The sequence below is a fragment of the Onychostoma macrolepis genome, chromosome 10, assembly GCF_012432095.1.
Source record: "Onychostoma macrolepis isolate SWU-2019 chromosome 10, ASM1243209v1, whole genome shotgun sequence".
Lineage (NCBI taxonomy): Eukaryota > Metazoa > Chordata > Actinopteri > Cypriniformes > Cyprinidae > Onychostoma > Onychostoma macrolepis.
This window is the reverse complement of record NC_081164.1, coordinates 15,557,606-15,572,761: the sequence shown is the minus strand read 5'-3', so window position 1 is coordinate 15,572,761 and position 15,156 is coordinate 15,557,606. Positions and strand designations below refer to the sequence as shown.

Here is a 15,156-nt window from a genome sequence, read left to right as displayed (position 1 = left end):
TCTGCAAGGTTACACCAAAACATTTTGATGCACAATATTTCAAATATCACTGAAAGGAACAGTTCACACTAAAATAACATAGCCTGTCGTTTCTACAGAGCCCCAGACATGACATGAAGACAAAAATATACATATTAAGGCCAGAAATTAAGAACTTGTTCACTTGTTTTATTACTCCATACCCTTGTTTTAGTTTAAAGAATTATAATACTAAAACAAGGGAATTAATTCTTTATTTGTGGCCACGATTTAATTAAAATGAAGGAACAAATTAGAAAGTTGTGGGAACTACTTGACTTGACTGACTTTCTTCTGCTGAACACAAAAGAGATTTTGAAAAATGTCCATACGTGAAAGTCAGTTGAATCCAGTTGTTGTTTTGGCCCCTATTGACTTTCATTGTATGGACAAAAATATTTTTCAAAATATCATATTTTGTGTTTCACAGCAGTGTAGCATTATTTTTTATACTATTATAGATTTATTTTATTTTTTCAGTTTTAATTCTATTTTTATTTAAATGTTCAGTCATTTTAGTCATTTTTATTAGTCTTTTTTATTGAACTATCACTGTTTGTTTAATTTTATTTTAATGTATTTTCTTTAATTTATTTCTAGTTAGTAGTTTTAGTGCATCTTAAAGATCTTTGTCTAAAATTTGTATTTTATATTACTGAAGCTTATTTAAATTTTTATTTATTTCAATTTGTATTTATTTTTATTTATTTCAAACATATTTTATATATAGTTTTAGTTAAAGATATTGTATCATAATTTGAATTGACTTTAAATTTTAAATTGACTTTACTAAAGCAAATAAAAATGCCATAATATGTTTGCAGATATTTAGGAAACATGCTAAGTTCACATACTTGTTTTTTCCAAAAAAACAATGCAACTTCGAAATATGCATTCAATTTCAGAATGTCTGCTTTTGTTTTGGTCTGGTGGTTTCCACCCACTGCTAATTTACCCAATAGTATTTCAACACCCTGGGTTGCCAGTTGTTGGAAAACATGGCATATTGCAGCCATGGAATCCAGCAAACTAACTGTGTCAGAGATTGCAGATTCTGCCCCTACCTGAAAGGCTGTGGCATTCATCCAAATAGCTCTATGACCAGAAGCACATTACAACAAGGATAAATCAACTTATTGGTTAATTGTGCTTGCTCCTTTTCCGTGTCCTCAATCTGGCAACCCATGTATACATGATGTACATGAAGACCAAATGCTCATTTTTGCATGAACAGTCACTTTTTAGGCAAAGTGTGTCACACTGTTCACCAAATAGATAGTCCCGCCCCATACTCACACCATTGGTCAAGCAATTGTTTGGAGCTGAGCAAGATTCCTAAACAAACAATGCCACAGTTTTTACACTTTTCACAGAAATCAACCTTCAAAAATGGCTTGCACATAGGATGGGACATAAAAACACTTTAAGATCAAAAACACATTCTTACCTTCATTGAGACCCATATGAATACTCCAGTAGCTCTGCAGACATTGGAGCTCCCTCTTCATGCCCCTCTTGCAGCGGCAGTCATATAGGGGGCTGTCCTGCAGCACCTCAAGGGCAGCCTGACACTCCCTGTTGGCCAGCATGGTAGTCCTGTCACGACCTACCAAGCACTGGCGCATGATGCGGAACCGTGAGCTGCACTGTGAGTTTTGGTTGCACACCTCACTGGCCCTCAGGCAGTCCATGGGGGCTCTCCAACCATGAGTTCCCAGCCCTGACAAGGCAGAATGGCTGGCCATGGAAAGTACTACCTCATCTGTGGGAAGGACATGGGCATCATCAGACCAGGTAAGAGGTGGTGTGAATGAAGTTTTTATTTATTTGTTTTTAATATGACTTCATTTCGAAAAGAACAAAACCAATAATATTTATTTGGTATTTTGGTAATACTTTATTTCGATAGCCCACTTTAGACATTCTACAGTAAGTAACTTTGCAACTACATGTCAACTAGCAGTCATCAGAGTATTAGTAGACTGTCTGCTTAATAACTTCTAACAGTTTATTTTGATAGGTTCACAACATACAACATAGTGAGTATAATAAACTTTGCAAGTATATGTCAACTTATTCTACTAACCCTAAACCTACCCTAACAGACTACTCTGAGAGTTAGTAGACAAGTAGATGCAAATTAATGAGAATTAGTTGACATGTAGTTACAAAGTTACTTATAGTTAGTAGAATGTCTAAAGTGGACTATCAAAATAAAGTGTAACCGGTATTTTTGTAGAGTCCCAAGAGAGTCCTAAGTTACCATTTTTGTCCCACAGTGATAAAGCAGAAAGCATTAAACCCTAATGCGACTCCTGTCGGTGGGGCAAGGAACTGCTCCAGATGGCAGTGAATTGAATTACTCAACATTACTGTCATATCAAACACATTATGAAGAAAACATTAAAGTAAAACATTTAAAATGTGAGACTATAGAATTATGGTACAACCTAAAAACGTGGATGTTTAAAAAAATAAAAAAAACCTGTAAGAGTTATTTTATTATAAGCCTTTAAGAGGTTTTCATGAGTTTTCAACACCATGGACAGTTCCTCTCTGTTTCTGGGTTCAAATAACCTGGACTAGATTTCCCAAAACACGTTAATAAGCAATTAAGTAGTACTAAATCTCTATAGCATGTTTCCCAAAAGTGTCATTATGTAATTAGCACGTAAACACATTCTTTAATTAACTAGAGCTTTGCTTTCACATGTTACAAAGGAACACTTAATAAATAATAGTAGGCTAATGCATTTGGATAATTTACCACATGCTAGGCCTAAATTTAGCTAGCCCACATGACCGACAGAAAGGCATAAGTTTATGCAGGCCTATTTTAAGCATAAGTAACTAATTGCAACTAATGATACTTAATGGGCACAATCTGTTGAGGTTCGTCTTGTGGCCGTATCGTCAAAGCTGTCTTTTGTAGTTTTAATTGCTATTTTGGTGATATATTTGAGATGTGGTTCTTTAATAAAAATTATATGTAATATTCACGTATTTATATTTCGCCGGTATAGCGTTTGATAGGACATCGATCCAAACTGAAAGTGAACGAGTTGCGTACTGTTGCTATGGTTACTTGAGAGGAATGCAATTTCTGGTTTCTCTGAATTTTGGGATCGCCTTTTTTGTACACTTAAAATTGTTTATGTACTTTGAATGTATGTACCCCATTCCTTCTAGACCATTCATCAATCAGTCAATCAATCATAAACAAATCAGCAAATTTATGTTGCACTGTTCTTGTTTGTTTTTTTGTTGTTGTTTTTTTTTTGGATTAACTCAATTAAACTCAATTGTTTTTAAACTCAGAAATGTTTACATTTCAGCGTCTTGAAAAGCTAGTTTTTTGTTTGTTTGTTTGTTTGTTTTTTGACAACATTTTCACTCCATTTTTCGATTAAGTTTTGACACTCAGCACCTTTTGACCTGATAGCTCACGTAACAAGGAAGTTCTTCTAAATAACGAGCAATCTACTTCTAGTTGGGAAAGGGTTACTGCATCATAAAATAACAAGTATTGCATTGCAACGTAAACCCAGTTTCTGTAATATTACACAGTTTGTTTAATCTTGATCTTCCCTCTGACTGAGAGATGAGACTATTGAAGTATAGAGGGCTGCCAGTATGAAAGAGCGAGTTCATTCTGTAAACTGTCTATTTGAGCGTCAAATGTCTACTTTACGCAGGCAGTTAAACCATATGTCTACACTCTCTCAATATGATAGATTATTGTCCGCGTAGGTTCTCGTCACTCTTTCATCCTCATGGATTATTTTTTGTCTCTCGTATCATTTATGAAACACTCGATTCATCACTTACCCAATAGAAACAGTACGCTCAGAATATTCAGTAAAATCATGATAGATCCCATTCGAACTCCCAGTGAGCTGTTACGATCCCAGAATCTGGTAATGTTCGTCGACAAATCCAACGGATGTTTAACGTACGTCGTTTTCACACCTCAGGTTCATTTCCAACAGTCAGTCGCTGGATGAAATAGCGTCAGAAATAGTTCAAACCGTACAATTCCAGTACTTGGATATCTCCTTTTGGGACTTTTGAGAAGCAAGTTATTAAAAAAAAAAAAAAGAAAGAAAAAAAGGACCAATTGACGTTTATTTGATGAAACTGTACAACTTATCCTTTCCACAAGAGCGTCGAAGCATTCCTCAAATTTGGAACAAAAAGGTAGCACGAGCCCGCGTTTCTAAATTTGGTTGATATTTGAATAGACGAACGTTAGATGTTTAAAACTTTAATTTCAGAGATGTTATGATACAAATGACTAAACTTAGAACGTCTTTCATATTATCACCGGTTATTCCTCTCTCGTATAAACGCATATTTAAGCTCTTTCAAACAGAAGTTGTCTGTTCGCGTGAACTAAAAATCTCTCCGGACTCCTGTGAGAAGCAATAAATCTTCCTCGCTGGATAACCTCGACTTTAAGCCGGACAACCTTGACTTTCATCAGAAAATCCTTATGTGTCCACCAGTGTGCCTGTGGCTCCAGAACTGCCGTAGTTTTTCCGAGTCGGTGATAGAGAAGAAAACAAACAGGGAAAGGGCACTTCCACTTCCACTTATCGTCTGTTTTCGCAGGGAAATGCTTTCTCCCACGAAACTGAAGTTACATGTCCGACCCTCGGGGCTCTGTCGCTCTTCACGTCAGAGAGGACGCAATGAAAACATATCACCGCATGAATCTGAGCGCTGCGCACTGGCTGAGTGCACAAGGGCATCGACGCACCATAGCACAGTCATGTCTGAGACGACCTTGCGCTCCACAAATAGGACTTTTTGACACTCTTGGTGGGTTGTTTTTCCCCTCCTTCTCCAGCATTGGAGCAGCTCACATTTAGTATTATTAAACATAATAACTTTGAATGTTCAAATTACTTAATAAGATAAGTCAATGGAGGATAATTCGCCACATTTCAGTGAGAATTATTAGTATATACAGTAGAATGGGATTTGATGCCAGTTACATTTCGACTGCTTAGGGTGAAATGTGGGTTAAAGTACTTTAGTGACAATATAATGCTGAAAGAGGCTGGGCAAAATGTCTCTGAAATATAAGTTTTTTTGAGTCAAAAGTCAAATGTGGTTTATATGATGGGTTTAAACATTAAAATAGCAACATCTATCTATCTATCTATCTATCTATCTATCTATCTATCTATCTATCTATCTATCTATCTATCTATCTATCTATCTATCTATCTATCTATCTATCTATCTATCCATCCATCCATCCATCCATCCATCACAAATATTTTCATAAACATCAGATTATTATTAGGCAATTATCACATTTTGTTAGTGCAGGTTGTCTTGTGTTTTATATTATATTATTTTGTATTATATTATATTATATTATATTATTTATTTGTGTGTGTGTGTGTGTGTGTGTGTGTGTGTGTGTTTGTTTGTTTGTTTGTTTCTTTCTTTGTTTATTTATGTCTGTTGACCAAAACTGTTATATATATATTTTTTTTTTATCATTTTATAGTTGTTTAAATTATTATATTTTGCTAAAATCCATATAATGCACTATATAATGACAGGTTTTTGTGACAACGTACCCCATATCACATGTTATTTACTACAGGCTGTCATGCTGTCACAAATGTGCAAACGCAAGACGTTTTTTTGTCAGTTTTTTGTTAGTTTTATTATTATTATTATTATTATTATCAAGTCTACCCTTAGTTACTAGAGTAAAAAGTTTCATTCATTCATTTATTCATTCATTCATTTCATACTTACTAAATCACTGGTCTGAAAATTCTAGCTTATGTTTGAACAGCTCAATATGCATGTCTAAATGTGAACATAAGGGAAATGTTAGTTATTTAATGGTGTCTCTAAATGAGTTGAGCTAATTAACCATATAAACAGAGATATATTTGTAATCTGTAAATTTGTAAATGCACATTGCCTGTCATAAACAAACTGTTTAAGATGAAGTAGAGGCATTAAATTCAAAAGCTCAATCAACTATATCATCACTCCAAGCAAGTATGATAATTCTTATTGCAGAAATTGTATATTGCATTTATGAAAATCCCCATTAAATAATATATTTAAGAATATTTATTGCTAGTTTTCTATAATTTTATAGAACCCACAATGCAATGAAGTGTATCATTTAAAATACAGGTGAAACACCTGTAAAAATAATAATAATAATAATAATAAAATATAAATAAATAAATACAGAAAATGCTATGATATTAATACAATGCATTGTGCCCTATATATATATATATATATATATATATATATATGATATATGGGTAGTTGACGTATCAATGTGTCCTATGGTGTGATGGAAATGAAGATACATTTCTCTCATGTTATTTGTATGTTAACTTTTTTTTTTCATTTTTGCTATGTCACACCATAGGACACAGTCCAATTTTTTTTTTTTTTTTTGTCAACTACCCATATATATATAAATATATATATATGTGTGTGTGTGTGTGTGTGTGTGTGTGTGTGTGTATAGCTTGTAACCTGTATAAACTGATATTAATTTTATTACATCATCAAATAGCTGTGAGTAAAATAAATAATAAAAGTGAGTACTAACATTTGCACATGGTCTGTTTCAGAAAGAAAAATACTTTAAACAGAACTGTTTTTCTGTCTGGTGAAAGCATTTTCAAGTAGCTTGATATTTGCACCGTCATCATGCACGCCTCTCATTTTGGAGTGATATAGTTAACAAATGCATTGCTTTTTGAAATCGACCGTCAGGGAAGAGAAACGGGGCTACTTTGTCAACATGTCATCGTGCAGATTCTCCCCCCAAGCCTTTTTAAAGTAGAGAGGGGAAACAGGCAGCCGACATAAAAGACGACATCCTAGGCTCCTCTTAGCGAGCAGAAAGCAGCCTTTGACAAGCCCATTATGAGAAAGAAAATAATTGTCTCGCTTCTCGTTGTGCAGAAGCCTTCAAGGTCCCCCAGAATCCTGCACAAAGCCGAGACGTTTTGATGTAGTTATCTAATGCAGTCATCAGTAATGTACATTTCCTCCTATCTGCTCTGTTTACCCCAGCAGTGCTTAACAGGGCGGCTGTGTAGCGGTGTATTCCTTTCACCTGGGTGCAACTGTCTGTGAAACACTTCGAATGATTTTACTCTAATGGGAAATGAATGTTTTGTGCTATATGCAATAGGATTTCCGGCTTTCTAACAGCGAAATGCTGATTACAGATTTGTTGTCTCACACACTAGATGTTGCCAGTCCTGTCAATATTTATTATATACAGTAGCTCAATGTGCTATGTAGAAATGATGGAGGTATTCAAATAAGCCAGGCTTTTACTGCAGAGGAGGATGGAATATCTTTATCACGGCAGGATGTTGTGCTGTTGTCGTTTAAGTGCATGTGATATTTTTTGGCTCGTCTCTCAATCTTCCCCATCAGCATTCGCTCCACAGGATCAAACTGGCACGCTCAGTGGTCTCATCATTCCGCTATCCTGAAAAAGAGTGACTGACTGTGTTTTGGTCACTATAATCTGATGCAATAATCACGTCCTGTTTTCATATTTCACACACAACAGCATAAGCCATCATCTTACATTGTACATTACGCAGACTGAGTCATTCTGTGACTCAACATGCGAGATTCTCAGAGTTCAGTGGTTTGAATCCATGCCGTGTATTTTAATGATGTCTTCACTGTGTTTGGCTATCAGTTTCGAGTTCTGGCTGAAATGGAGAGCGTCGGTAAAATTACGTGCTGTATGCAGTTTGCTGTTGATGGTGTGTATAGATATAAATACCTAGAAACTGCATTTGCAGCTCTTCCTAATTACCACACATCTGTGCGACGGCCATATTGGAAAGGTCAAGAGCTGGCTGTGAACACATGAAAGTGAACTGACAGATGCCGTCTGCAAAAGGCAGTTCCATTCGATCGCAGTTCTGCATATGCAAACATCCATGATTAATGAGTGTTGATGATAAAGAAAAAAATTATAAAGCATGTGCCAGGTTCTTAGGGATACATGTTTTGTATTTTGGTTTCATTTGTTTTTGAAAAGCTTTTAAACCATCTTTACAAATGATTAAATGTATTAAAATGTCAAGTGGTGTAACCATCACATAAAAACCATTAACATATTTTCCTTGCATCTTGAATACGTGTGAGTGAACACAATTTATTCATTATATTCAAAAATGCTTTTAAATATACTTTTTAAGGTCAAACATGTTATTATCATTAATTATTAAATCAAAATCTCATATAATTTATATAATTCATAAATATCAAGTTACGTAATGTCATGCCCATGTTTTTGTATTTTTGGTTTTCATGGTTTCATATTTGTTTTTTCCTGTTCACGTTCCCATTGTGTTCTATTGATTTCAGGTGTGTCTCGTGATCCTCTCGTTTAGTTGTGCATTTAAAGAGTTATGTTCCTGGTTTCGTTGTCCGCTGTCTATTGTCATTTCTCCATGTTACTTTGTATTCCCTTTGGTTTTTGTTATTAAAAGTCTGTTGTTTGTTCACTCAAACCACATGCCCATAGACTGCATGCCAAGGTTATTCTCTGAGACATACAATAGCAAAAGCAATGGCATATTTAAACAACACACATCACCCACCAGTCACACAGCAACAGTCCTTGCCCAGGCTCCAAATCTGTAATCCCTGACCTTGTCATCAGCAGAAACAAAGGTGACTTTAAAGTGAGACGAAAAAGCACACTCCACCTCCTATTCTGTCATCAGCGATGCAGTGATGTTTGTGATGATGGGAAAGGAAACGATGTGACAGACTTTCCTAGTGGAAAACGCTCTGTCCACAGAGACTGTCCACATTGTTCACATGTCAGTGGGGCGGCTAATGAGAGACAACTCCCTATTTTTCTGCTACCTCAACTTGACACGGTTATGAATTCTTACATAATTTTGCATTATATTTTGTATATTTCAAGATTAAGTCTGCAGGCTGTGTCCCAAATGCAGTTTTAACCCCGTAAAGCTTGGCATTTAAAATAATAGTCCTAAAAAACAGAACAGTTTATTAAACTTTTAGACAAAATCTAAAAATATATGGATATATACAAAGTTTTTATATGTGTTTTTGTTGAGAATCATATTTGATATGCCAGGTTTGTATGACTCATAATTATGATATATAAGAATATAGAGCTCCAGGTGCAGAAACACCTGAAGGCCCAAAGTGAACAAAAATATGCAATTTGGTGCAGTTGCTGATATTTTTTATGGCCAAGATGTAAGATGAAATTCTGATGGCTTGTATTGCAAATCAATGAGATCTTTGTAACGGTGCATTTACAATTATATGCATTAAATGCATATAAATATCAGTTGTCACTCTATATCGCCTATCAAGATGATATGTAAATGCTTAGTTTTATGATCAAGCTCTGTACTTTGTATTGTGGGGGTCAAAACATTAAACACAACGATAACTGACAGATGTTAGTTAGTTGCTATTTATAGTGCTCTGAATCCATACTTTGGTGATACAAGCAGTGTGTAATTTAACTTTTTGGGCTCCTTTGCACTTTTAACTTGCAGAAACCTCAATGACCTCATTTCCGTCTACTTTCTGTAATTTAAAAATGCAAAGGAGCCCAAAAAGGTCAATTACACACTACTTGTATCACCAAAGTAAGAAAGGGTATGAATGCTCTCAGAACACATTAAATTCAAATATGAACCTGCATCTCCTGCCTGAGCACCACAACATAGTGGTTAGCATATGCACAAAGTTGTTGTTGTTTTTTTGTTTGTTTGTTGTTGTTGTTTTCAGTCTAAAGTCATTTTCGATTATCCACAATTATTTGCACTTTTTTTTCTTCTTTAGGTAAAAGCAGTCATTGTTTTGTGATTGCCATAAATGGGAAAAACACAATCTTGCCTGTCAAATTGTCAGAAAAACAGGCATCCTCATTTGTGCACTGCAATGAAGGGCATGCCATGCAGAGAGGAGCTCCTTAAGTAATTTTCAGCGGTACTGCTTCAGGTAAATTGATTGCTGAACAACTGCTGTTTATGTGTGTGTGTGTGTGTGTGTGTGTGTGTGCATGAGAGAGATAGAGAGGTCTATGCAGCTCCGTGGGGAGTTTTGCACTGTAGTGGCTGAGGTTTATAGGTCAAAGATGATTAAAGTTTGGGATGCCCCATACCGCTCTGAGAGTAAGTTCTGATGAAAGATCAGAGCAGCAAGATTGTAAGGTAAAGCATGGCTAGGATTGCAAGGCTGGTTTATTGAAAAAACCAGAGCAATTTGGCTGTGCTAACTCTCTGAAAGTGTCCTCTGGAAATTAACCAATCAGCTTCTGGCTTAGGAAAAGACTTTGTGAAGGCAGAGTTTTAGCAAGCAGCTTGTTTAGTTTGATATATCGAAGGGTCAAAAAAAAACTGTAAGAATCATTCTAATATGATTTGGTGCTCAAGACTAATTTCTTATTGTTATCAATGTTGAAAACAGTTATGAGGCTTAATATTAAGGCATTTCCATTTCAAATAAATGCGGTCGGTTTCACAAAAATATTAAACAGCACTACTGTTTCCAACAATGATAATAATAAATGTTTCTTGAGCAGCCAATCAGCATATCAGAATGATTTCTGAAGGATCATGTGACACTGAAGACTGGAGTAATGATAATGAAAATTCAGTTTTATCATCACAGGATAAATTACGTTTTAAAATATATTTAAATAATAACTTTAAATTATAATATTATTTCACAATATTATTTTTAACAAATATTGAACACTATAATATATACATGTAAAAAATTATTTTACAAATAAATATGCTTTTTAAAGTCAGGATCTCATAATTATAATAATTCTGACCTGGCATGAAACTGCCTTCATACCTTTGATCTGGGTAACTGAAACCAGCACTACTTTCACATCTTTCTAATATTATACCATATTATAATATAATATTTTATAAATAATGTTTGCCTTATTGCCAGACCAATTATTTTGTAAAGGAGAGGCTTTAAGGTAATGCAGGTTTATCATAAGAACTCAAATGAATATTGAAGTATTAAGCCACTGAACTGTGCTGTATAAAGAGCATATTTGTACCTGATATAACCCAATTAAAATGGTTTTGTTGATTTATTTAGGTTGATTTAGTGATACTAAATATTTTTACTTTTAAATAAAGTAAAATTTTTAGTATATGTAATTAAATAAATTAATGTGAACATTATTATTAATATTACGTAAGAAAAAAAATACATTATACAGTAATGCAAGAAACAAGCAAATACTACCACAGCTATTGTATGTAGGAAACTGGTTGCTGAGAAATCAACCAGCTATGCATTTTAGCACTGTATAAAAATATTTGTCTACAGAATGTCAAGGCTGACCAATCAGAATCAAGTATTCCAGTGAGCTGTGTAATGTGTGTAATGGTTTGAGCCAACTTCACATATTCGATTCAATAGCATTAAAGACAATTACCATACAAATAGCAGAAAGGCCTTTGAACTTGATACGCTACTTAATTAGAAATGGCCAACGATAGCACTGTTACATGTTTCATCAAGCATACCAAAGACTCCAACTCACTGTCTGTGCTGTTTAATTAACGTTAAGCCAATTTAAATCGCCTTTCCCAAAGGACGACTCCTCTCGCAAAGATTCAGCCGTTAGCACTCCTCTGACGATGTATATTGTCATAATCTCCTTGATTGCAATAAACAAAAGTTCTGACGATATTATTGAAGATATCAGTGATTTCAGGGAAGCATATGGTGGGATATTGCTTATTATCCACACCTAATGCACAGCTATCAAACTTATGAACAAAGTCTTGAGAGACACGTTCCTGCCTCATTAGTGACAATCTCAGAGTCTGTATTTTGTTTGTAATGCCACGAGGGACTCCATCATGTGTCAAATAATATCCAAAAGAAATTTATGGCAGATGCGCTAATTGCTTTATATAAAGGTTTTATTTAAGTAACCTGTATCAAATCTGTGCATAGCTCTTTGGCACAGAAAATGCAGAAATTTGTGAACATAACATACAGTATAATGCTAGAGTATTTTAAAGGAATCGTTTCATCAAAAGTTTATGAAAGTTTACTTACCCTCAGGTCATCCAAGATGTAGATGAGTTTGTTTCTTCATTGAAACAGATTTGGAGCAATTTAGCATCACATCACTTGCTCCTCACTAAATACTTTGCAGTGAATGGGTGCCGTCAGAATGAGAGTCCAAACAGCTGATAAAAACATCACAACAATCTATAAGTAATTCAGACACCTCGAGTCCATCAGTTAGTGTCATGTGAAGTGAAAAGCTGCTTGTTTGTGAAAAACAAATCATTAAGATTTCAACACTTTTCTTCATTATCCATAATATTGTTTTCAGTGAAAAAGTCATCTTGTCTGAATCAGGAGAGAAATATGCACAGATCAAACACTGTTTACAAACAATCCAAACAGCTCTAAACAAGTATGTCAGTTGATTTTGATGTGAGACGTTAACTTTGTAAGGTTACTTTCGCTTTGAAGTGAATGTGCCGATCCCCGATCTACATAAATGCGTCTGTGTTCAACCGAATCATTTGTGATCCAGCTTTATCTACAGATTATGTGAGTATGAGGGTTTTTATGAATCTTTGCAAATTCATTGTTTGCTAGTTAGTATGCTCCATAGACATATATACCTAGATGCCTCATTATTGACTTTCTATGGGCCGCGATACGTAAGCCATCCGCCATTTTTGGAACTGTATGTGAATTTTTGAGCGCATTGACTGTGTGCGCCTATAACAGCAAGTTATAAGCTTGTATATCTTTGAATATTCATTGATTATTATAGTGAATGTGAGATGGCTGGTGCGTCAAGGTATCTAGAGCGGTTGATTAGGGTATCTACACATATCTATGGTCTGCTCGTCACTCCACGGAAAAGAGGGGCGGAGTCAGCAGAGCTCACTAGCATTTAAAGAAACATGTACTAGATCAGCGTGCTGAAGACAGAGCTGATTTTGACAGGGTAAAGAAGGTGTTTTTTACACTACCATTGATCAATTTTAACCAAAGTATGTTATAGACGTTTCATTAAGACCCTAAAGAATCATATCAACTTGTGTAAAATGGGCTTTTTTTTTTTTTTTTTACAAACACACAGATTTTCACCTCACAAGATATTAATTGATGGCCTGGAGTCTTGTAGTTTACCTGTGGATTATTGTGTTGTTTTTATAAACTCATTTTATCCCTCATTCTGACGGCACCCATTCACTGCAGAGGATTCATTGGTGAGCAAAATTTCTCCAAATCTGTTCTGATGAAGAAACAAACTCATCTACATCTTGGATGGCCTGAGGGTGAGTACATTTTCATGCAATTTTTATTTTTGGGGGAACTATTTCAAACCTTTTGTATTTTTATGCTTAATGTTACGTAATTAGCTTAGCCAAACACTATTTAAGTTAATTGAAGCCAGGTGTGTTCTCTGATGTTAATGTCAGATGAGATGCTGTCTTAAAGGCAGCTACCTAAGGTTTTGGAACAAAGCAATAGTCCCTTCTCTCTGTTTTTATTGTTTTAATAAAAAATAGTTCTTCACAAAAGTGTTTACTTCTTCCCTTTCTGTGATTCTGTCGCTAGCTCTATCACAACAACAAAAGCTACACTTATGTCTAGAATTCCAGATGCTTCCATTTCCCTTCAAACCTAGATATTTCATAAAGGGGATGTATTTTTATACCTGACCTTGTCGCCTCAACACTTCTAAAACTGGGTCTCTTAACCCAAACACTCATTCAAAACAAAAACTCCTGTTCTCTCAGTCAGGAAAGACACAAAGCAGTACAATCTCTTCTCTCTAAGCCTCCAGTCACAACCTATTCTTATAAATCTCCCCTTCAAGCTCATTCGCATCCCCCTGAGTCCCAGAGTCCTCCATCTACACTCTGCTCTTTGCTGCCTATCAGTCAACGCGCTGTGTCTTTAAGTTAGGGACATGCATTACATAGACTATAATAACTGCAATTTCCTTTGCACAAAATGTTCTTTTCTACGACTGCTGCAAGCACTATTTCACTTGTCAGCTGGTCTGATATCTTCAAGCAATTCTTTCAGAATCCTGTTGCCAAAGCTTTTTTAGCCATCAATATAATTAGACAGCGTGAGAGCACAAAAAGGAGCTGAGGGACTGTGGGAAATATGAGCTGGGTACAATGATGGGGTTGGTCCATGGCTCAGAAGATATAGAACTCGATAGAAAAGTTCTAATTAAAATGCATTTCAGCACATTTGCCTTAGCGACTAAGCTTTAATTTAATTTAACTCATTCCCCAGTGAGAAACTGAGATAAAATTAATTAGTTTTTTCTTTCTTCCTTTTATTTTATATGTAACGTATATAAATCTATATTCATTACTTTGTTCATCCGATGCAAAATCTTCTGCACCTGAAAATTATATTTAATATTTGCTCAATTTATGCCATTAACTGCAAATCAATGAAGCAGTCATGGAAATGGACTACATTAAATTATCTGTTAGAATATTCACATGTAAAAAGGCCTTTTATTGTTTTTGTTTTATTTTGTTTTGTTTCCTATGAAGCCAACAGAAGTGTCGAAAATAAATAAATAAATATTTAAATATATAAATAAATTTGCCAAATTCATTCATTCATTCATTTGTTCTATGCAGGATCTTCTGCATGTGAAAATTATATTTAATAGTTAGCTTTATGCCTGACACAAATCATGAAATGGATTACATTATCAGTTATAAAATTCACATGTAAAAATAATGCAGTTTAATAAAGTAAACACATAACAAAAATAAAGCTTAATTTTGTTAGTTAAGTAGTTAATGAAGGTGACAAAATTGTCAAATAAATAAGCTTTTATGTATTTATCAATTCATTCATTTACTCATATCTATCTATCTATACTGAACAAAATTATAAACGCAACACTGTTTTTGCCCCCATTTTTCATGAGCTGAACTCAAAGATCTAAGACTTTTTCTATGTACACAAAAGGCCTATTTCTCTCAAATATTGTTCACAAATCTGTCTAAGTCTGTGTTAGTGTAATGATACAGAAGCAGGAACAGCCAGACTATAAACTGAAATCTTGAA

At 34.8% G+C, this 15,156-nt stretch overlaps 1 protein-coding gene across 2 annotated transcripts in view; it reads right to left on the bottom strand.

Moving 5' to 3' along the window:
• The window catches only part of gfra2b (GDNF family receptor alpha 2b), a 70,078-nt gene extending 57,396 nt beyond the window's left edge, over positions 1-12,682 (bottom strand). The window contains exons 1-3 of one of the 2 annotated variants that reach the window (XM_058790265.1): positions 12,552-12,682; positions 12,139-12,272; positions 1,466-1,780 (exon numbers count right to left, since the gene is read on the bottom strand). In XM_058790265.1, coding sequence (XP_058646248.1) covers positions 1,466-1,763 — 298 coding nt within the window. In that variant the 5' untranslated portion in view covers positions 1,764-1,780; positions 12,139-12,272; positions 12,552-12,682. Of the gene's footprint in view, positions 1-1,465; positions 1,781-3,846; positions 4,819-12,138; positions 12,273-12,551 lie in introns of those variants that run through there. The other variant, XM_058790264.1, reaches the window with a different exon arrangement.
• Positions 12,683-15,156: the final 2,474 nt, after the last annotated feature.